The sequence below is a fragment of the Zonotrichia leucophrys genome, chromosome 1A (assembly GCF_028769735.1).
Source record: "Zonotrichia leucophrys gambelii isolate GWCS_2022_RI chromosome 1A, RI_Zleu_2.0, whole genome shotgun sequence".
Lineage (NCBI taxonomy): Eukaryota > Metazoa > Chordata > Aves > Passeriformes > Passerellidae > Zonotrichia > Zonotrichia leucophrys.
The window spans coordinates 12,726,066-12,749,601 of NC_088170.1; the positions used below are offsets into that span (position 1 = coordinate 12,726,066).

Sequence of the window (23,536 nt, forward strand, 5' to 3'; positions counted from 1 at the left end):
GTGGAGTTCCCAAATCTATTGGAAATGAATGGCTCCCAAAGAGTTCAATGGAAGGGACGAGTTTCACAGCTCCTATGTAAACTAGACCAACCATTTATAAAGTCCTATAAATGTTCATATATAAATTGTTTATAAATGTAATGTCATCAGACTTGTAAATGTTTTTGAAAGCTATCACTAAGAGATTGAAAAAAATCAGAGACAATACATTAATGAAAACCCATTCGTTTTATCATTAAAGGGGTTCACACTTAAAATTATCTGGGTAATGAGGCATTTGGAGTCTGCATTTCCCAGGGTGTATTGTAGAATGAACTCTCATGAGGCAAGGTGTTCAAGAATAAGAGCAAAACCATTGTTAGTTGCATGAACACCCATTTCTGTGTCTTTGAAAATATCTAGTTGATATTTGCTGTGCTTAGTGGTGTCTCATATTACTCCATTATTAGAGAACAACATTTGCATAATTAGACCCACTCAAATGCCACAGTGTTTATCCTTGCATAGCACACTTTATAATCCATAATTTATGTACTTTCAACAAGGTATATGGAAAGTCCTAGTATTCCATTATAAATCAAGGAGAAGTAAACACACCCATCCACTTCAATTCTGTTATCATTTAAAAGGAATCAGTATGATTTTTAATTTCCTGTTTAGGGAATATTTTTCAGTACTTTTATTATCATATCTTAACTCTAGATTTTTGGCTTCAATGATAGGTAAATTGCAATACTCTTGATACATTGTTGTTGCAATTATTAGACCCCTGCACTCAGAATGGGAAGAAGCATAAAACAGGTTTGTGAATGATACCTGAATTCACAAAGGCCTCACCTCTTGCAGACGGTCAATGTACATACGACAAGTCTCCAAGTCACAATCTCCTCGTACAACTATGATCCCTAGGGGAATGGCTGAAAAAAATCAAAAACAAAGAAAAATCTCTTTAACTGAAGTCTCTTGAACTGTAACAGACTTTCAATGGTTTCCAATGTTGGTTTTTTTCACATCTGGATGAAAGTTTTCTGCTATCTAAACCTTAACAGTTATGTAAAAGCTAGAGCATATTAATCATCATCACTTTCACCCGCTTATCAAATTTTTCACCCAATTATCAAATATTTCATTTTCAACAACCTTTCATGGTTTCATGAAAGAAGCTAAAAAATATTCAGTTAAATTGAGTACTTCATTTTCAGATCTGAACATCAAATAGTATCTGTAAAACAAAGGAACATATCCCAGAACAAGAGTTATGGGGGGCACCCTTGTATCTTGAAATAAGAGTGATATTTCATTCTCAGAACTCAAAGTCTACAGGTTTAAAGCAGTGGAAATCACAGGCTGATATCAGGGAAAACTATCCAATACCAGCTTATTTTTATCTAAGGCTGCTTTTAAACCAAAACAGATATTATTCCATCTACACACAGAATCGACACATTTCCATATTTAGTCACACAGAAAAAAAAAAAGATAACTTGTGAAAATGCAGAAAAACCTTTCAGGTTAGGGCAAAAATTTTAATAACAGGAGATTGAGTTTTTCACATGCATTCTGTTTTTGCCACCAAAGAGTCCAAAACAAAATCACAAAAAGAAAAATAAATTATAAAGAATACAATAAAAGAGAAAAAGGTGAGTCCACAATAAAGAGGGCTGCCTACTAAGATCTCATTAAATAAAAAGAAAACAAGTGAACACTCTTGAGTACCTAATTTTGTAAAAGAGAATCACTGAATTAAGTTCTTTTTCTCTCCCTGAAGGGTCTTTAATCAAATAATGGCCAAAAAATTTATTGGAGCAGCAGGAAAGATATTTAAATTCTCACATGAAATATTCCAGAAGCAGAACAGAATATCAACTCATAAACAATTTTGATAACTGGATAATGAGCAGCAACATAAAATCACCAAGGTTTCTGAGATAAACAGAAAACACAACTGTGCTGCAAACCTTCCTGCTGTTGAAGAGAAGTTGATTAAGTGGGAGAGATGTATTTAAATACTTAAAAGTTCTTCATTCTGATAAGAGAACAAGACAGTGCTAAGATATTGGGGAAGAGAGCTCCTATTTCTCTGGTCCACCAAAGCCTGAAGCACAAAGAGGAACTCAGTGGTTTCCAAGGAGAAGAGCTGGGGAGCTCCTGCTGCAGTCAAGGTCACTGTGGACCTCAGAGGCCAGCACAGGTCTCAGCAATGCTGCTAGAATTGTGTTTGGAAAGCAAATTGAACAGCAGAAGAACTGTAGACCCAGGAAAATGGGAGGCAGGGAAAAAAATGCTGGAGTGAGAACAAGAACATAAAGAAGGAATAGGTGGGAAGGAAGAGGCTACACATCTCCTGAAAGGACACTGACATCCAATAGTGATGACAGTCCCTGCACATTTTCAGACGGGCCAGGTGGAAACAGTGGTCATGGAGACCTCCAAGATTCTTTCACTCCAGAACAGAGACTGAGACACAAGCAAGTGGAAGGAAGGTCAGAAGCAGGGCTTGCTTCAAACACTCCAATGCTCTGGGCTACAGACTGATTCTCTTTGCTTAGTGTTTAGTTTTGCTTAACCTGTTTTGGCAGGAGCCCCTCAAGCTCTTTGCAGAGACTTCTTAATGGCTATCTAGATTCAATTGAACAGATCCCTTTGCAGCCCTTACTGAGAGAAGTGTTTGCTAAATTCATTTATAGCACTAAAAACTGAATTGTAGCAGACATGGCTACACCTCCAACAGCTACAGAGCACTAGGGAGTTACAGCACTGGCTCGCAGACTGTCACCACAGATTTTTTCTCTCTCCTCTACACTTAAAGGAGACTAAAGCTTTGACCTGACAAAACAATACAGATAACAGAATTGGAATCCTTAACTATCACCATTCCAGACAGACCAAAAGAGGAGGGCCTTAAAACAACTGTAATTCTAAAGATATCCACCAAAATATCTAAAAAAGAAAAACTAGCATGCAGTAGATATTAGTAGTGATACTTTGTGAATCTCATCTAATGATTGACAAAGTAGGGATTCACAGCTTTACTTAAATTATATGATACTGGTTCTTAGTGGACAAAGAACAGTTCAGAAACTCTGGGCTGTGTGACTTCATCCTTAAAAGGAAAAGTGCTGCCTTAACTTTTTGGAAATCGTGAATTAGTATGATCTATGGCACTTGGGGTCAATAGCTAGCTAAGGTGTAATGTGTGAGGTAGGTCTCAAGTGGTTCCATTCCATATGGTTCATGGCCTTTGAAAAGCCTTTAAAGTCATTACTGGATAACAGCAAAGTATATGCTAAAATGTTGCATCCCAATTTTTGTTGTTGTTGTTGTTCATTTGTTGCTTGGTTGGCTCCTTTTGCAAAACCCATTTGGCTTTCAGCAAGGAAAATGTTCACTGCCCTGATTTTTATCATAAACCACAATAAGCAATCAAAATGCACCACACAGCCAAGACTTACAAAGTGCCTCACAATGGTTGCTGTTCTAAAACAAAAGCAAATGCTTAGTGGTTGATAATGGGATAGAAACTCTGGGGTTGCTGCTCGTTGTACAAATAGTGCAATAGCATGCAATTGAAGCAAAAGGAGTTAATTTATGATAAATCAATTAAAGGCCAAGTCAACATGCAGAGCAGACAGTAACATTGTGGGCACTTTAATCCAGGACTAAAGGATCCTCTCTGCATTTGCTGGGAGGATAAGGATGTGGACAGTACAAATCCCTGTGGGGCACAGGGATTACTGGATATGCCAGGAGAGAGGTGGGAGTGCAAACACATCAAAAGGACAGGCACTACAAAACCACTTTCCATGTACACACACACAGTCCACTCCTGTGAATATGTGGATAAACCCACCCACGTGACTGTGCCAAAAATAAGGAATAGTCTCAGATCATGAGCCAAGCCACAGCACTCAAGTGCCAGATATTTTTCTCCTGAGGCGCCTGCTCTTCTGGCCACTTGCATCCATCTCCCAGTTCCTTTGTGCCCCCTGAATGATGAAAAGGGATTTTGTCCAGGCAGCTGTGATGAGCAGCAGTGCAAGAAGCCCAGGAAATGAGACAGGCAGGCAGTTGCTTTATGATCTGAAACAGTACTGCAGAAAGGCTTTTGTTCCTAGCGACACTAACCAAAACCAAGGATCAGCAGGAGGAGGGTGGGGCAGATGCAGCAGTATGGCCAGCCTGGTGCTCTAATTAACTGCAAGATTAGGAGTGATTTCCTAAGTCCTCATGAAATTAGCTATGGAATTTGTAAGCAACAAACAAATCTTCCACCTATTAAGTCTCCATTATGCTGAATACCAAGAGCTAGTGAACTCTTTAATAGTATTGAGGACACAAATGAAGGAAGCCCAAACATACTTATATATATTATAAAATTCAATTAACTTACCTGTTTGTTGTTATGAAAGGATTCAATTTGTGATCTTAATACCATGATTAACCCACTGAAATCCCAAACAAAACAGCCTTGAGACAGAACATCACAGTAGATGTGAATGCCAGGAAAACTCATTCTGCTTCTGATACCTCAGGGGACTGGGAAGATTAGACATTGGACTGTAAATGTTTAATGTAACAAATAAAGGATCCTCACTACTGAATATGTCATAAGAATGCCATTTTCCTGAAGGGCGTCCTGATATTAAGATATTAAGAATATGATATTATGAATATGAAGAACCAAGCAAATAGAGAATTATAAAATATTCAGACTTTTATATTAAGAGGTTTGGCTTTCACAGTTTGGTTTTAATAAAACTGAGTTTGTACAAAAGGACTTTCTTACCACACAAATCTAAGCCATGTGTCTCTTCAGATCCCTTCTGCTTATTATACTGAGAAAACCCAATTCTCTCTAGGTTCATTGGCTACCAGTTTTTTTCAGCCCACTTGCAAAATCCTCACATATAAGGAGGTAAAACACACACTGTGAAGATTATCAGATTAAACCAGACCATGTTTGAGAAGGCAGTCATTCCCTCCAGTCTCTCAGTGATTTTTCCAATATCCTGCCAAAAGGGAAGAAGCTGCCCAAGTCAAAGGAGGAGAGAACCTGTGCCAAACACCACACAGAAAAAAAATCCAAAGAGCTGGGAATTGAAACTGGCTGGGAATGGATATTGGAAGTAAGAGCCAACAGCAGAGGTCTGGATAAACAACAAATAAGTATTTAGGGTATAGAAAAAGAGCAGGAACCTGTGCTGTGAGGTCTGCAGAGACAGACTTAAGACAGGCAGGAAGGATGTGTGTGGGATGAGTTATCCAAAGGGGACAACCAGGACTGAAAAAGTAAGAGGAAATCAAATCAGAAAAGCACTAAGGAAACATGCAAGTAGATTATGAACAGAAGAACCTCACAGAAAAGCCTCCATGAGAAAGACAAATTACAGCGTGAAATGGAAACTTAATATTCTTGCTTCTTTCCACTTCTCTAAGGTAAATATAAATATAATTTTTAATGAATTTTAAAATGTTATATAGATACAAATTTTATAAATATAAATGCCTATCTCTTCTGGTTTAAAGAAGATGACAAACTTAACACATGACAATTTCTCACTAGCTCAAAAGGCAGAGGACTCTACTGAATATGCCCTGTGAGGTGTCAAGACAAGGTAGATTTAGATTAGATATTAGGAAGAAATTCTCTACAATGAGAGTGGCAAGACACTGGAATGGGTAGCCCAGATAAGTGGAAGATGTCCCCATCCCTGGGAGAGTTCAAGGGCAGGGACTTTGAGCAGCCTGCTCTAGTGGAAGAGGTCCCTGCCCATGACAGTGGGCTGGAACTAGACAATTTTTAAAAATCCCTTCCCACTCAAATCATTCTATGATTCTATAACCTCATTATATGAAATTTCAATGGCTTGGGTTTATTCCTTCCCCTAACCTCAGAGAACAGCAATTTCCAATATTTAACTCACTACTGCCTTCTAATCCTCTTGTTTTCAGTTTGCTGGGAGGCTTTAAGCAATCCATTCAACCCCTCTCAGGTTCAGATCTTATGAAATGACTGTAATGAAGAAATACCTAAATTAGCTAATGTGTGCATAACACATATTGACAAAACAAAGTTGTTAGAGCAAGGCACTGACTTCTAAGCAGACTGAAGGTAATGTTTTCTTTTATGGAGCTTCGACCACGTGCCCAAAGAGATCTCCTGACAAATAAATGCCCATTGGTGCATCCTTTACAGGATGAAAGAGAAGGTTTGTAGTTGCACAACCTGCCTTGTCTAAATCCATCCAGCTCAAAATTGCTTCCCAATATAAGCACATTTCCTTTGTGGCTCATCAGGAAGTCTTCTGCTCCCTGCTGACTTTTATATTACATATTCAGGATATAAATACCAAGCCCTGAGTGTTGGCCCTTTCTTACTTAGCTAGCTGCTCAAAAATCACATGAGCTAGTCTCCAAATAGCTTCATCTGTGATATCCCTAAGTTTTAGAGTCAGAATGCCTTTGATAGATCAAGGCTTCTAAGTGCACTTCTGGTATGAGGAAGCTACAGTATCACTGTACATGTACACATCACAAAGACTCACAAGCTTGTCACTCTGTGTACCCCCGTGTATCTGATAAGAGCTCCTAGGATGACCCCAAAATCCTCAGGTAACCCAGAGATATTAGAGGCACACATATTATAGACATTTAGCTACAGATAATCAAAGAGAAAAGAATTCAAGGTTAAGCTCCCATCATGTTACAGCATCATGAGCAAGGAGGCTGCACTGAAAAGGATTGTTAGGTTACAGTCCAATCGTTAAACACATGGAACTAAATTTTCTTTTAACATTTCTCTTGAGTCTAGTGTGCCATTCTATTCTAGAGGACATAAGGAGCAGCTGGGTCTGTGTAAAAGAAAGTATGGGAAACCCAGAGCTGACACAAGGCTGAGAGTTATTTCTAATACTGTCATCACTGCAATTGGGTATGATTCCTCCTTAATCTTAGTGGTACTGAGGAAGATAAGATTATTCTCCATGGCTAGGACACACAAAAGTTAAGGGCAGTAAGGGCTGACATACCCTATTAAAAAACCCCACAACTGTTCAGTAACTGCTTATGGGGAGTTATTTCACTGATATTTTTTATGGTGCAAATCTGAAATGGTGTTGCTAGAAAGAACTAGGAAGCACTGAAGATCACTAGGTGACTGTCTAGCTTATGTTTGGTTTGTTTGTTGCCTTTTTTTTAAACCAAATTGGTTTCCACATATCCCTCCATTGTCAGGAAATTCTTAGTTATATTGGAAAGGAGAAAATACAGTGTCACACAGAAAGATTTTTCTGTCTTAAAAATAACTCAATTGTTCACCCACAGTGCTGCTTTGGATCACACTTTACTGCTGTAACAGGAACCCAGAGAGAGTGCACACAAGACAAGAAGGCAGCAGAGGCAGAAATAAATTCTGTCCACCTAGAGACATCAGTCGACCTCACTTCTTGAGTGAGATAATCTTAGTTGTGGTCATTGTAATGTACAACTCTCACATTGGCCAGAGATGGTGAAGCCTGTGACTTAGGTGACAAGTGCTTAGGACATGAATAAGGTGGTGTTAGAAAAGACAACTACATTTGCAGTGAAGAATATTAAAAGATAACTAAAATGCCAACATATATCCCTTTCTTAAAATGCTGCATCAAAGCATTCATCCCTCCTCACTGAAGGATCAATGAGTACCCTCTGTACCGTCATTAATCATCCCCCACACAATACTGAGATGCTGACAGGAGAAAAGGGGTAGCAAGGGGAGGGAAGAAAGGGACAATTCAGAAACAGCATCTGGTTAAATGCCAGCTGCATTGATAAGAAAAGTAGAAAACAACAGAAGGAGAATGAGCTAAGGACAGTCATGCCCTTCAAAGGACAAAATGACATTCTTTAAGTGTTCTGGAGGCTTTCAAAATGAAGTGTCTACCTCCAGCAGAGTGAAGATTAATCTTCATGGAACATTTTGTATCATGAGCTACTCTATATCAGAAGACAATCTTAGGTGAAATAGTTGATAGATTCAAATCAGTACTACAAGTAAGCAAGAGGGATTAATGTATTCACTGTGAGTTAAAATGATCCAGATTATTACAGTGAGGTCAGAGCTTTCAAAACTGTATTATGGAGACACGTAACAGGCAAAAACCATAATAGGTTCTTTGCTATTTTTCCTTAAGGGACAACTCCTTATTAACTGGCTTCCTTTTCCTGTTCAGACTGCTGTGAGATTGTACTTGGTTCTCAAATTATTTAGGGAGGTTGAACTGTTTTAATCCTTGTGGATGGAGAATGGATATTAAGTGCAGCATTCTGGATTCAGTTGTGGGTATTCTGCCAAAGCCTGAACAGGTACATAAACTTGGTCTCCTGCAAGCATCTAGTGAGACATTCATAGTGCAAAGACTAAGGTGAAGTATCTTTTCTTCTGGTCTCTTTTAGGATAATGGGGATATTTGCTCTCTCACATTCTTACAGTAAGTAACAACAGTAATGCACAAGCATTACTGGGACAGTTAAAAGAGGAGTAGTAGGAAAAACAACTAAATGAAAAATATCTGGGGAGAATAGCCTAATTCAACTATGTTACATTATCACGGTGGACATGCATTGACTTAAAATATTCAAAAGGGTTTCATTACAAATGACCCACCAATGTCCAAAAGCAATCATTTTAAGTCTTGATGAACAAACATCTGTTTTTTGAATGATAACCTCTTAAGCACACTCCTACTAAGTGATCAAATCCATATGAAATACAAAACCAGGATGTTAGATCAGTTGCTGGCATTTTCTTAGAATGTTATCATTATGAATTTTGGCAGGTGGCAAATAACATAAATACACATCTACCCCTGCAGTGACAATAGTGTAAGAAGTTACATGTTTTGCGTAAGAACATGTAATGGCTCCTAAGGACAAAAAACATGCTAACTACAGACACAGAAAATTTGCATCCATACTAAGGATGGATGAGAATAGCTCTCCTCAGATGGAAAACCCTCAAATGAACCAAGTTGTTCCTGACAGTGTTGGGGAGTTGTGTTCAGTGTGGCCTGAAATCTACTCAATGTCAAACTCTCAATGTAGTAAATTCTGCTCCAGTGAGGAATAATCCTGATCCTGTTAAAATTCTTCTCAGTCCAGTGAAGGCTTTGATTGCTTTAAATATGACCAAGTTCCACTAACTTCAGTTAAGGCTGTCAAGACCTATGTTAAAATTTAAGCTATTTCAATTCTTTCGGCGTAAGGAGAGACGGTAAATTGAGGAGGGGTGGGACTGGAAGAGTGAAATGGAAACAGTTTAACTATCTTCTAACAATAAGATAAGCAAACCAATTAAAAGGATTGTCATCCTGTAATTACCAAAGCACTCTGTATTGCAGAGGGAACTGAAGCTCTGTTGCACAACAAACACTCATGCTTGTAATTTAATATGAATAATGAGCCAGATGCATAACAAGACTATTAAATTGTTATCACAAGAAGCCCTGTCCCTCATTGATTAATGACTCTGTGTGTCACCAAGGAAAGGAATTCCATTTTTAAGTTCAGATTGTCATCATCATTGTTGCCAAAGCAACCACTGTCTGCTTTTGACCTACCCCTAAACACAGCAATTAAACCATTACATGAGGAAACAAAACAGCGATTATTCTCTGAAATGGAAAACTGAAGGCTGGTAAAGATTAAGGGTGTGGGGAACCTAGATTTGTTCTCCAAGATAAATGTACCTGTGCAAGAATCATGTTCCAGGTCAGTGCACATTCTCAATATCAAATATATCATGGCCTCCCACTCAGCTTGAAATCTGATGCTAATCATAAAATCTGGTACAGTTTCATGTACTAGAAACCCAGCAGAACCAACAGAAAGACATTAATAAAAAAAACTCTGTGTACAAAACACTTATTTTACAATAAATATAATAATAAGAAACATATTTAAATAAGAAAGCAGTGGAAGATCTATACATGATCTCTATAGATGCTATTTATATAGAGAGAACACATTTGTACATATGCACATATAGATGAGCATACTCTCAGTGTTACTCATCCAAAAGTGTGTGCTTGACTCTGTTTTTGGGGGTTTTCGTTGTTATTTTTGGGGTAGGGGTCGTTTTGGTCAAAGTAAGGTTTGCACAGAATGTTCTATCAAAAGCAGCCACAATCTGGCTTCTCCCAACTTACAAGCTTCCCGGAGCTTTTCCTTGTCGTAATGTAGCCCCTCATACTCTTGTAAATTAATCCTGTTCACTCTGATCCGCAGGCGATCTGGGATGGAATGAGGACTGCAAGGAAACAAGAAAGCTTCTTAGACAGAGTGTTCCCTGGAAGAGCAAAGGAAAACAGGATATGAAGGGATTTCAATCTTCTCTGAAAGAAGAAAATGCACAAGCCTCTTCAGAAGCGAGCCATGTCCCCACAGGCCTATGGCTGCATTTACAATTAAGACTTTCTACTGCACAACAGCATAGATATTACACCTTAAATACCAAGCAAGATCAAGAATCCCGTTTGCTGTTTGTGTGACCTGAAACTGTAAAGGTTTTTTCTGAATTCTTATACCCCTGTGTAGCTACCCCGCCCTTCTCCAATTCGACTTTGTGTAGATTCTTAGAGCCCCACCACAGTCAGTAGATAGATCTGCCAACTTGAATTTAAAGACACAGAAAGATGCTTCTTGGGAAGTATCTCAGGACAACCTCTGCCCATGAGAGCATCTACACCACATTACTGAAGGATCCTGATCCAGCATCTCAGGTCTGAGAAACAGTCAACAAAGATGTGGCTAAGAACGAGATTTCGAAAGTTTTGAGTCTAATACTCAGAACCGAGAAGGACTTTTAAAAGCAAGTAGCAGTATGGCAACCTCACTTTTACAAAATTTAGTTTGATTTAGATACCTCAGTATTTCTAGATACTGACCTATTGAAAGACTCAATAGGTCAGTATCTAGAAATTAGGTATTCATATACTTAACATGAAATATCCATATAAATATGGATAGAAATTTGTCCAGAAAAGCTTTCTTTTTCATTTCACACTAGTTACTACCTTAATGTAACCTATTGTTTGATTTTTTTAAAGTTTAGCTAGATGTATCCAAATTCATTTAGCCACACTTGCATCTTCCACTTTTAAAGAGAAAGAGACAATCTGTGTTTATAACACACATAGCAAATGTCTGCCCTATAGGAACTCAGCCCTAGGTCAGTTAAAAGTAGATTACTCACTCTGTGATTTTAGTAAAAGACTGTCAATATTTTCTGTTTTAATCTTGTTAGTACCAGGACTCTGCCTACAGTAATATTGACTAACACACTGCATTTTCAAAGGCATAATGCGGTGTACTCTCATAAATATACAGTTTGGCTTCTTTCTCAATTTTAAACTATTTGATTTATAGCATTTTCACTGCTAGTGAAGGACAAGGCACATCTCACAAATGTAACATGTGTTATCTCATTTCTAAACACCGGTTCAAATGTGAATTTTCTTCACTAATGTCATCAATTAATCAGTGGTAGACTTATGTTCTATCACAATGGGCATCATTTCAAACTCATTATCACAATGAATAATCTGGGTATCTCATGAAAGCAGGAGAGGAAAACAGGATGATCTCATGCCAACATCTGCCAAACCTTGGTTAATTGCCTCCCTTCCAACCTACCTGTTGGTGTCCAAACTCCATCCCACACAGGATGGTGTTTGGACACCAAGGGGAGAGAAAGATAACACTGGCTTCTGTAGATATGCTGACTCACTACCTAATGCCATGTAAGGAAGAAAAACATATGTTATTTCTTAGCTTGAAGCCGATGGCAACCTACTGCATGTGCAGTATCACCTTCTGAGTCAAATTAGTCCTTTCACCTGAAAAGAAGTGAGCAAGGTCTTTTTCTTTGCTTAGAAATGGAGGAAGAGAAGTATCTAAAATTAAGAAAATCTAGAATATATTTCTTTCTTCCAAAAACCACACATACACTGTCCAAAATTCTCTTTTAATTAGAAAATATTTAAGAAAATATTCCCATGCTTTTGCAAAAAGTATAATTTTTGATATACAGGCACACTGTATATATGACTGTTTCTGCAGAAGGAACAACCACTCATCTAAAGTGTGATGTATTTTCTGAGGAGAAATAGGAGCAGGTCCAGTGTAGGAGGGCAATCAGCTGGCAAGTACCAGAGTTTGGTATCCTGTTCTGCCCTCCTCTCACTCCATTTTTATAAAGACATGCTAAAACCACTACATAAGCAGGTTGTGTGCTAAAACATACAACTGGAGAGAAACAGAACTTGGCCTCTTGTCCGTTTGAAAAGTTTAGTTATCTTAGTAAAAATACTGTAACCTTGGAAACAGTAGCTTTCTATAGAAAATAAGCTATTACCAGAAAAATCAATGCCAGGAGTTCTTTTCCACAGGGTAGAGATTTATACACTTAGCCAGGTCCAGTCACAGGCAGCAGATTCATAACACAAGTAAACATATATAGGCATACCTAAAAACATGTGTGTATTGACACATGCACAAAAGAGACATTTATTCAGTAACTGAAGCTTAATGGTTTTGTTCATGAGTTCTTTGCAAACACCCTTTGTTCTCTTATAATAATCATTGGCTGACACATTGTGTCACTAAATTTTATTACCTATTCAAAATAAATTTGATTCTAAAACTCACTACTTGAATATTCATTTCTTGTGCTATCAGACTAGCAGCAATTGACACCAGAGTATATTGTCCTCATCAGTCAAACTAATTAACTCATTCATTCACAGAACTCTATCTAATGGAGCTGAGCAAAATACTTCCACTATCAACACTACTGCAGTCTTCATGGGCACTGCATCATAATCCATATTATTATACAAATAGATCAACTTGTCTTTGTTCAGACATACTCAGTATATCCAGAAACCACAAAGATTAAATACATAAGCATGTCCATGTAAAAGCAAATAACAGGATGATGGATGTCACTGAACAGAAACATTAGTACAGTATTAATAGAAATAGATGTCTCTAAACACTGTGTAAAGCAACTTGCTTAACTGCAACAAGAGGAAGAAAAGCTTTCCACATAAAGCAGCAATTTATAAATTTGGGGAGATTGCTGCACTTTAATTCAACTTAAATTACTTACCTCTTAACAATTATTTTTTTACATGGTGTATTACATAGCCAACAAAAAGTACTTGAAAGTACAGATTAATGAAGTCTATTACCTCCTAAAGAATCTAATTAGGAACTCATTCCACAAACACATCAATCTACAGAACTAAATCCTAAATGTCATTTGCCTCATGAGGATGTAAATAAAGATCGAGGTCAAATAAAACATTCTGTTTGTTCATGTTTATTATTTATAATGATTTCATTCAAACACAAACCTAAATATGAATCTTCCCCAAGATCTTTCATCTAGAAAACACCCTTGGCTTTTGATGAAACTGTGAGTTCCTCACCCCTATTAATCATCCAGCAACAAGTGAGAGGATGCCAGACAGCTCACTTGGAGCACAGCTGGTTTTCCTAGGACACATGCTCCTGCTTCCAGTCACCCAGGGAAGAGCACAGGCAGAGCAAGCTTGGGTCCTGCCCAAGCCTGGCACTCCTGCACAGCACACAGCTACACTTCTGCCACACCACCAGCTTGATTCAGCTGGGGAGACAGACTTGTAAATTATAAATACCCCAATCCCTATTTCAATTATTTATGAACCCAGTGAACCATTTCTTACACTTCATGTCTCCACAGAGAAAGGAATGATAAGAATAAACAGTCCAACAAGTCTACAGCATCCAGTGACAAATTTCTGATAGATCTCCAAGAACACAGCTCACACCACCATACACACAAATTTTAACATGATTCAGTAAATAGAAAAGGAAATCTACTTCCCCCCATACAAAAAATACTTGAGTAAAAAAAAAAAATATTCTTGTAGGGGATGTTTGTAGTGACAATGAATGATTAATGAATTATCTGTCTCCTAAAGAAGAAATAAACATGAAAAATTAATTCAGTATTCTGCCGTTTAGAACAATTGGAAAGAGGAAAGCTGTAGCCAAAAGAGAAAAAGGAAATTCACCTTACTTTCAAGACTACATTGACAGAGCTTGGAAATGATACATTAAAAATAAGTTTCTGACAGCATCTATCTACTTGAAACATAAGAACTGCCACAACAGAGCAGACTCATTCAGTCCCTTCTGTGGAGCAATTTCAATGCTTCACAAAAGTTCCTGACTATTTTAAGGTGAAGGTCTTGCTAAACTCTTTACCTAAAAAAAAAAAACACAAACCCTTGAAATTATAAGCTCTACCACATATTTTTTTTTCTTTCATTTGGGAATCTGAACTAGATGAGCAGCCATGTCATAGGGTGCTGGGCCAAAGGACAGTCCCCTTGGTGAGAAGAAGCATTGGAAAGAAAAGATAAACCTCACAGATGGGATAAGAATTTCATGACAGAACAAAATAGTATAATAGTAATAATAAATATGATGATAATAATAATAATAATAATAAGTGGGGGATAGAGAGAGTAACAAACACGAGAGAAAAAAGAGATGCACAATACAACTGCTCACCACTCAGCATATCCCCAAACAGCAGTCAGACCCCTCCCAGGTAACTCCTCCAGTTTACACACTGGGCGTGACCTTCTCTGGCGTGAAACATCCCCTTGGCCAGTTTGTGTCAGCTTACCTGGCCTCACTCTCTCCCAGCATTGAGTGCAGCTCCTCAGCAGCAGAGTGTGAGACACTGAAAATAGTGTTTACTTGGGATAAACACCACTTAGCAATAACCAAAACATTATTCTTGCCATAAACCAAACAAGCAGTTCTGTACAGCTATTAGGGAGAAAACCAGCCATGTCACAGCCAAAACCAGGACATAAGTGTTATCCCAGATAAGCCAGGTTAACCTGGCTAACCCTAGTGAGTTTGTTGGTACTTTCTTATCTCACAATTTCTTCAGCAAACACATTTGAGTTCGTAGAGCTACACCCACAGAGACACTTAAAGTAGAGACACATTCTGAAGTTTCCAGTAGAATCCTGGAACTTGCTTTTCTTCTCCTGCATGCTAACTGTGCTTCTCTCACACATTACCCTTCCAAGCACAGCATGTTCTCCATAAGTAATAATCCCTCTAAACAGAATGATAGAATTTTTTGGGTTGGAAGGGACTTTAAAGATCACTTAGTTCCAACTCCCCTGCCATGGGCAGGGACACCTTTCACAAGACCAGGTTGTTCAAAGCCTCATCCAACCTGGCCTTGAATACCTCCAGGGATGGGGCACCCGCAACCTCTCCAGGCAAACTGTTCCAGCATCTCACCATAAAGAATTTCTTCCCAATATCTAATCCAAACCTACTCTCTTTCTGGTTGAAATTATTCCACTTGTCAGTACATGCTCTTGTAAATGGTGCCTCTCCACGTTTCTTGTAGGTTCCCTTCAGCCACAATTAGGTTACCCCAAAGCTCCTGTTCTCCCGGTTGAACAATCCCAATTCTTTCAGCCTTTCCTCATAGGAGAGGTGCCCAATTCTTCTAATCACCTTGGGTACCCTCTGCTGAGCTCACATCAACAGGTCAACATCCTTGCCATGGTGGGGACCCTGAAGCTGTATGCAGCACTAGAGGTGAGGTCTCACACGAGCAGAACAGAGGGGCAGAATCACCTCCCTGGACCTGCTGGCCATGCTGCTTCAGCTGCAGCCCAGTTTATGGCTGGCTTTCTGGGCTGCCAGGGAACACAGGACAGCTTCACATTCAGAAATCCACATGCTAAACAGGAAAAACTGATAAGAAATGAGGAGACTCAATTCCCCATAATTCATGTTTCAGAAAAAAAGGAGATCTCTCTAAGCATTTTCATCCTTAACTCTGCATTTGGAGAACTGTTCACTTTCTGCCACTTTCTCCCTTACACCTTGCCTCCTACTGTTCTTTATTAGACTCTCCTCTAAGAGACAGTAACCATATTCAGCCTGAGAAAGTTGATTCTGTTTGTCATTTGCACCTCTAAAGGCAAAAATACTATTTTCTATTACTCTTTTATTATTCACACAGGTTTTATACACATACTCTGCTGCAGTCATTACCACAAACTCCATAAAGGAGTAGTATTTACCAATACAGTGATATCTGTATTTTCATTTACTCAGATTTTTTAATTGAAAAAATAATTACAGCCTACCCACAGTGTTTATTCCACTTGTAGAAGAGCTGTAGGGGCTACACAAGTTAATATCTTATTTTTCAATGGTAATTTTCAGCATCAACCACACAAGACAAATGTACTCTCAATTATGCATCTTCTCATATCTGAACATCCAGCAGGAAAATGCAAGTTGTCACCTTCCTTTTAAAAGGCCTTCAAAAATACAATGATTGTATTTACTTACACACCTTGTATAAGCATTTGCAATGGATCACACTACAGTTCTACTGTCTCTGCAAAAAAAGACCACATGAGCCTAATAAATTGGCTGCCCTAAACTCCCATGCATCTCCTGCAGCAGAAATCCTGACATTTATCTAAGACAGGCTATAATCCATCGTCAGCTCTCAGTAGGATCTGCCCTGCTGTTCAGTACTAACTGGAACTCAGTCTTCTTCTATGTTGCTCAACAAAAAACCACAAAGCAATATTTGAATCTCAAAGCCATCATAATCCAAATCATATTTCTGTGTTACCTCCTGGGTTCCTATTTTAATTTGCCAGACACATTAATTGGCAGCCCCAGTGCAGCAGCATGTTCAATCTATTTTTACAGATTTTAAGATAGAGAACAACTTTGACTTTCAAATTAGTTTGGGGCTTGCAAGTCTTTCTCTCCCTGCTTTATTCTGACAGCTGATCTCACATGGGACATTAAAATTAACTGCATCAAAACTTGGAGGTCATTTTCCAAAGGATATCCCTGAGCTCCAAGGGATATCCCTGTACTCCTTCTCTTAGACACAGAGCTTAATGTTCTGTGTAAGAAACTAGGGTTACCTCAACTTTTTTCTAGAGGCTGATTCAGATGCTGAATTGGTGAGGCAAGTTGGTTTCATTACTTTATGCCTGTCAGCAGAATACAGCAAACTGCACCCATGGAAAAGGCACACCAAACTGAAAAAACTTTCCTTTTTCCAAAATAACAATGAAGCGCTTGGAGCTTTCTGAAATTTCACAGAATCACAGAATGGTTGAAGCTGAAAGAGACCTCTAGAGGTCATCTGATGCAAATCCCTGCTCAAGCAGGCGCACCTAGAGCAGGCTGTCCAGGACCATGTCCAGGCAGGGTTTGATTATGACTAAAAATGAAGATTCTACAACCTTTCTTGGTAACCTGTGCCAGTGCTCTGTCAACTTTATGATAAAATGCATTTTCTCCTCATGTTCAGAGGAAACCTCCTGTGTTGGATTGAAAATATCTCATCTTTTCCAGGAATGATGCCTGGCATTAAATCTCAGATGTGCCTGTTGCCATGGATGTTTGGGGAGCTGGCTGATGGCTGAACCTGGTCACCATCACTAGACATGTTCTGCTCACCTTACTTGGCTACTGTGGAACTGTGCCTCATCAGTCATGCTGTCATCTGAGCTCCCTCTTCCCATTTGTCACTGTATTTTACTGCCCCATCTCTCAGCTCAATGACACAGGGTAATAACAAAAGGCTGTGGAACTTTTAGAATAGAAAAAAGCCAGATACTCACACAGTGAAGGAATCAGGGGGAGCCGAGACTCTCCTCAGGTCAGCAGACTGCACTTTATGGATACTATAAGGCAGCAGGAAATGAGTGGCCAAGAGAAAAACAGCACACAGTGAGGACAGACAAGAAAAAAAGGTGAGACAGAGAGAGGAGTGGAAGAGAAGAAAGAAAGAGAAAGACACACAACATTTAAACAGAAACAAAAGGAATGTGTCACATAAACGTTGAATGAAGGGCCATGCAGAGCTCTGAGCCCACACTAGGAAGCCAAGAGCAACTGAAGACATGCAAATGGAGAAAAATCACTGCTATGTGGCACACAGGAGCTTTCTAAAGATACAGGTGGGGAGCAGTGAAAAGCCCAGCACATAACTATACAAGACAAGGGATCCCAGAACTTTTTCCACAGGCACTGAAAAATTTCAAAGCAACAGACTTTGGAAGCAGGTCCAGAAACGCAAACAAACATCAAAGCTGAGATCCAGATGGATGGAATTGTCTTCAAGGGTTGACCAAATAATTACTGTTTAAGGAAAAAATACCCTTACTGGAGATTTGGTATCTACAATGACAAGTTGCTGTTTCCGTTCCTCTTGTTCATACTTTAGGGAAACTTGCATTTTATTAACATTCACCTTTAGTGTTTATATTCAAATGGTCCCTTTCTTTTTCTTGAATGCATCAAATATGTTTTATCTAGAAGCTCTTTCCTCTTCTTTCTCTTCCATTATGCAGGGTGCTCTTCCTCAAGCCAAAGTAAAAGTCAGTGAGAGCAAAATACATTTTTCAATTCAGCAAGTGTTCATTAACTGAAACTTACTGGGGAATATACTATGCAGGAGTTTTTAATCAGAAAATTATTTCTGGAAAAGCTGAACCACAGTTTCTCTTCTTATTCTCCCTAATTTTTGGTATAGCTCTCAACAGCCACATTCTTGGCTCAGTCACAGAAAACAAGCTGTGTTGCCTCTTGCACATTCTACTGTGATCAATAGTGGAGAACGGGAATGAGAATTTAGCCAACAAGTGTTTCAAAGAGAAAAAAAAACCACAGAAAAAAGATTATCAGGACAAAAAATACAGAAGCAGTGTAAAACTTCTTCAAGTCAAGTCTTTTTCTACTCACTCCCACTTCTTATATGGCAATAATATCAAAGGTGACAATAATAATAAATCTGCAATTCTGTGACCAAGATAATTTTCTAATTGCTTTCCTGGCAAGGAGCTCAGGAAGAGCTGTCTAGTAATTAAGGATGGCTCCAGACCCACTGACTTATCTCACACATCTAACATTTAAACAATAGTCATTAAAAAACCCTTCATCTATCATGTCCATCCCATACAAGGCTCTCTGGGAGATTGCAACAGAACAAGGAGTTATATCCTAGAGATCAAGTTAAGAAAAATAGATAAACATATTTAATTACAAATTTCTTCACTTGTGCAATACTACCAATCAGCATCATATTGAATGAACTTCTCACAATACTAATATTGTTCCTAGATTTTAGCTTTTAACAAATCATTTACTTTTAATCACAGTAAGAGAAGATTCAAGTGCTCTCTCCTTCCTTTTTAATACCTTAGAGTGAAGAACATACACAGATATATATAGAAATAGATGTAAATATCTACACACACAGTTTCTGATATGTGAAGCTGACACTACAGTTCCTGACAGATCATTTGCATTTTCCTAAGACACAGATCTGCAGAAAAATACGTCAGCCAAATCAAAGGACTCTGACAGCAATTTAGTGTACCATGGCACATTTAAATTAAGCTAAACCACAAAGAATATCCCCTTGACAATTGGAATATACTACAAATCTCGATTTCCCTACCACAGTTTAAATTCAGATCTAAAAACCCAAATCTAACCTGTGCTAATTATCAGTTTGAAATACCATGAATTCTCTTTTTACATTTGCATTAGTCTCCTTCAGTGCAGAAAAAGATGTCCCAGGGCTGCCCTTTGCTTTCATTGAAGATTGAGGAGTTGTGGTTGGGTGAAACTGGGCACTACTGCCCATAGTTAAGAGTCTGCTATTCTCTGCTCAAGAAAAATGAGTATTTTGTATCTTATATATTTTCCAGGCAAAGAGAAATTGCACATTAGAGAAATGTGTTTCTACTGCAACTTAAAGAATTAGTCTCAGTAGGAGAACAAAGTGCTAAATTGAACAGGAACCTGTTGAAAGTAACCAGGGTGGCTTTGATTATATTAATAGATTGACAGCCAGGGAATGAAAAAAATTCTTAAGGGCTGGAGTCAAAGTTTGAAGTAAAGCAGGATCTTTCTCTAGATATACAGCTGTAAGGGACACAACTTTTAAGATAGCTGAAGAGAAAAGGTGTGCCTAAGACCTTGTGCTTTTTTTTCCCAGTTATAGGAGTTAGTCTTTTGGAAGGTATTACATCTCTTCACAGAATTTGCCTCATCATTACAATTGCAACAGCAAAATTCCACCACCCATTTCCCCAGAAATATTAAAGCCTCAGTGGATGAGTGTTTGAATTAAATGTGAATCCTTAATAACTTTAGGGCATTAGTTCAGTATCTTTGGATAAGGAATCGACTGTTTTGCTTCATATTTGGAATATTTTATGAAAAACAGCAAAGTCCCTTGCACAGTCATTTTACCAGCAATAAAGACCTCTACAAGGATTACAATAATACCCTCTACAAAATAATCTAAATTATTTTATTGGGTGGCCACTTTCATGGGTCAAAATTTTACTATTTAGGTTTCTTCTGATTAAATTATAATTGCAGTACTGGTAAAGAAAGTGTAATCATGAAAAGCAATGTTAGTTCTGTGTATTCCTCTTCACAAGCTACTAGTTTCCAATCTTAGCTTTTCTCTATTCACATTTACAATACTCATTTCTCATTTGAGTTTCTATACTGGAGAAGGATTTCTTACAAAGTACAAACAGTTCTTTCAGGACATTCAAATTTTTCTCCATAGACTCTGCCAGGCAGCATGTGCTCACAGCAAAGACTGAAATATGTCCTGATTAGCTCTTGATTGTGGCAATTTCTTACGGGGTCTTCAATGCAGCTTAAAAAGCAGATCGATAAAGCTGAGAAACTAAATCAAAAAAACTTCAAGGGTAAATGGCATACATATGCAGAACCATCGAAAGCCAAGGGGCACACTGCCAAGCCTGCAGAAACCTCTCTAAATAAATAAATATATAACAGAAAGATAGAACACCAGTCTGAAAGCAAGACAAGAGTAACTCAGAAGATAAAGAGTAAAAGAAAGTCAGGTAAGTATTTACAATAGAGTGAAAAGGGACTTCAGAAGATGTGATTTTTTTTTTTTAATTTATTTTTCAAATGCGCTGCAAGACCAGTACATGCAAAATCCATGACAGAATACACTGCCCCACACGGGCTTCCTGCCTCTAGGACATGCACATGTGCAACTCACTCATTCAGCAAAGGCATGGAGGTTCTCCTCTTGCTCTTCTGCACCATGTTGGCCTGGTTCCTCAGGGAGATGCGGATGAGGGAGGGGGCCAGCCGGCAGGGCTCGCCGTCCACTTGCATGGGGATGGACTTGTACGTCAGAAGCGTCACCTCCCGGCACTGGTGCAGCCGCTCCCCATGGCCACCCACCTGGAGAGCGGCCTGCAAGCAACAAACAAAACACACAAACAAACAAAACACCAAGCAGGTCTTGGAGTCTCTGCTGGTCAGAGTGACCCCGAGATACATACAAGTCTTTTCCTAGCCCAGCAGTCAAAGAAGGAGTCAGGATTCCTCAGCTGTGGTTTTCAAGGTTGTTTATTATTTCTTATCTATAACATCCTTTCTCTGGCCTGCCGAGGTCTGTTCAGCAGGTCAGTGTTGTCTTTTATACTAAAAGTACGTGTACTTTATTTACAATAATTTCCCAATACCTATCACCTATGTTAGACAGTGCGTCCCTACCTTAAACCAATCCAAAAGTGCCACCACCTCCCAGAATATGGGGGCTAGGCAGAAGGAGAAAGAAGGACAAAGCACATCCAAATTCCTCCATCTTGGGACCCCGAGCCCCCATTCTAGAAACCTCAAAATTCTACTTTTCACCCTAAAACAAGCTAACAATTATTCTGCTTAAACTCTCTTGACTTGTAATTCTGCATATAAAGGTGGTAATTTGCTCCGTGGGTCAAATTCAAAGTCACGGGTGTCCTGGGCTCTGTGCCAAGGCCTCTGAGCCCCCTGGCAGGGGCTCGAGCCATCCAGGACAGCCAGAGGGATGCCCTGGGTTCCGACAAGCAGGGAAAAGACAGCTCAGAACAGAGACAGCTGAGGCAGTTAACAAATCCAAAATGCCACTTTGCTGGCAGCATCCTTTACACAGTACTCCATATACCTAAGCTACTCTGAAAGAGCACAATGAAAGCATTTTCACCCCAAAACTGCAGAGCAACAAGCAGCTATCTAACCACATGCCTTATAGGACTCATCATCTGTATGTACACACACAAATTAATAACTGTGCTCATTCTTAAAGCTTTCAATTTGTTTTGGTTGGTTTGTTTTTACAACAACAGTCATGCTAATAGTTATTTGCTCTTTAAAACAACATCCCTAATTAGATACATCTGCGAGACAGAAAAACTATTCCCCTTCCTGAACAGAATGGTCCTTAATGTGAATTAGCAAATTTAAATTTTTTATTATGAAAGCTTACACATCAAGTCAACCTCAACATTAGACAGGCTGAAAAGAGCAAGCAGAAGGACCTTGTTAAAAAAATTAAATATAATGTTAAAGAATTCATTTCAAAGAAATTAAGCAAGGAATACAATGAGCAGATCCTTCAAGATTGAGGCAGACATGTTTGGGCAGAAGTGCATTTTTTTTAAATGAATGTGACTATTATTTGGCAATTCATTCTCATCTCTCAGATGCAGAAAAATCATCTCATATTAATGCGATGCTAACAGAGAACAGTGTAAACACAAGTCAAGGCCTGTGCACTTAATATTATGGATCAATTGACAATATGACCAATAATTAAAAATGCTTTTTAAAAAGTAGTTCTTTCCCTTGGTTTCACAAACTCACTTAAGTACAAGCACATCTGATACATACAAGGCAAGTTAGGATTATATCAAAGCTGTCTAGGGTTATAATCATTTTCAGCATCACAACCAAAGCACACCTGTAGGCCCACAGTTCTAAACTAGGCTTCCTTTAAAGAGAAACAGAAGCTCAAAGGGCCCTACTTCTTAAATTCAGCCCCAACTGAAATTGTTGGGAGCTTCTGAGACCTGTCTAGCCACTTCCATTGACTAGAACTGTGTTAGAGGCAAAAATAAAAAATTCCTCTGACTGAAAACTGTCTGTTTGTACATGCTAAAGTTTCGACAGCATTTTCAAAAACATGTCCTAAACTTCTCCTCACTTTTATTCCACAAGATGGCTAAACAATTTTTCTTGCCGGTTAGTTCCCTAATCCACTAGATCAATTTAAAAAAAAAACATCCAGGAAGGTATCCTTAACTCAGACAAACTTTTAAGAAAAGACTGACCCAAACTGCTTTTTGCTTACTTTGAAGATTAGACTTGCCTGACTTTCTCTTTGAGGAAACAAACACCATTATTGTAGGTATTTACTGAAAGTGGACTGAGGGCAGGTCACACAACAAGGAAGTTTAGCTAAAACAGGCTTATCCATTTTTCTTTTAAACTAGCTTACATGAGACAGCAGCAACAAAGGCCTACAGGTATGGAGCTAAGTGTCAGCTATAAAAACTTGCCAGCAAGTCCAGCTGTGGGCCTTCTGCTGGCCACACTAAGCCCAAGCTGC

At 38.7% G+C, this 23,536-nt stretch overlaps 1 protein-coding gene across 9 annotated transcripts in view; it reads right to left on the minus strand.

Moving 5' to 3' along the window:
• DGKI (diacylglycerol kinase iota) overlaps nt 1-23,536 on the minus strand; it is a 210,007-nt gene that overhangs the window by 65,172 nt on the left and 121,299 nt on the right. For 7 of the 9 annotated variants that reach the window (XM_064737910.1, XM_064737888.1, XM_064737904.1 and 4 more), the window contains 4 exons: nt 21,161-21,360; nt 17,724-17,786; nt 10,185-10,285; nt 838-917 (listed from right to left, as the gene is read on the minus strand). In XM_064737910.1, the coding sequence (XP_064593980.1) occupies nt 838-917; nt 10,185-10,285; nt 17,724-17,786; nt 21,161-21,360 (444 nt within the window). The remainder of the gene's footprint in view (nt 1-837; nt 918-10,184; nt 10,286-17,723; nt 17,787-21,160; nt 21,361-23,536) is intronic. The other 2 variants (XM_064737925.1, XM_064737896.1) reach the window with 1 other exon arrangement.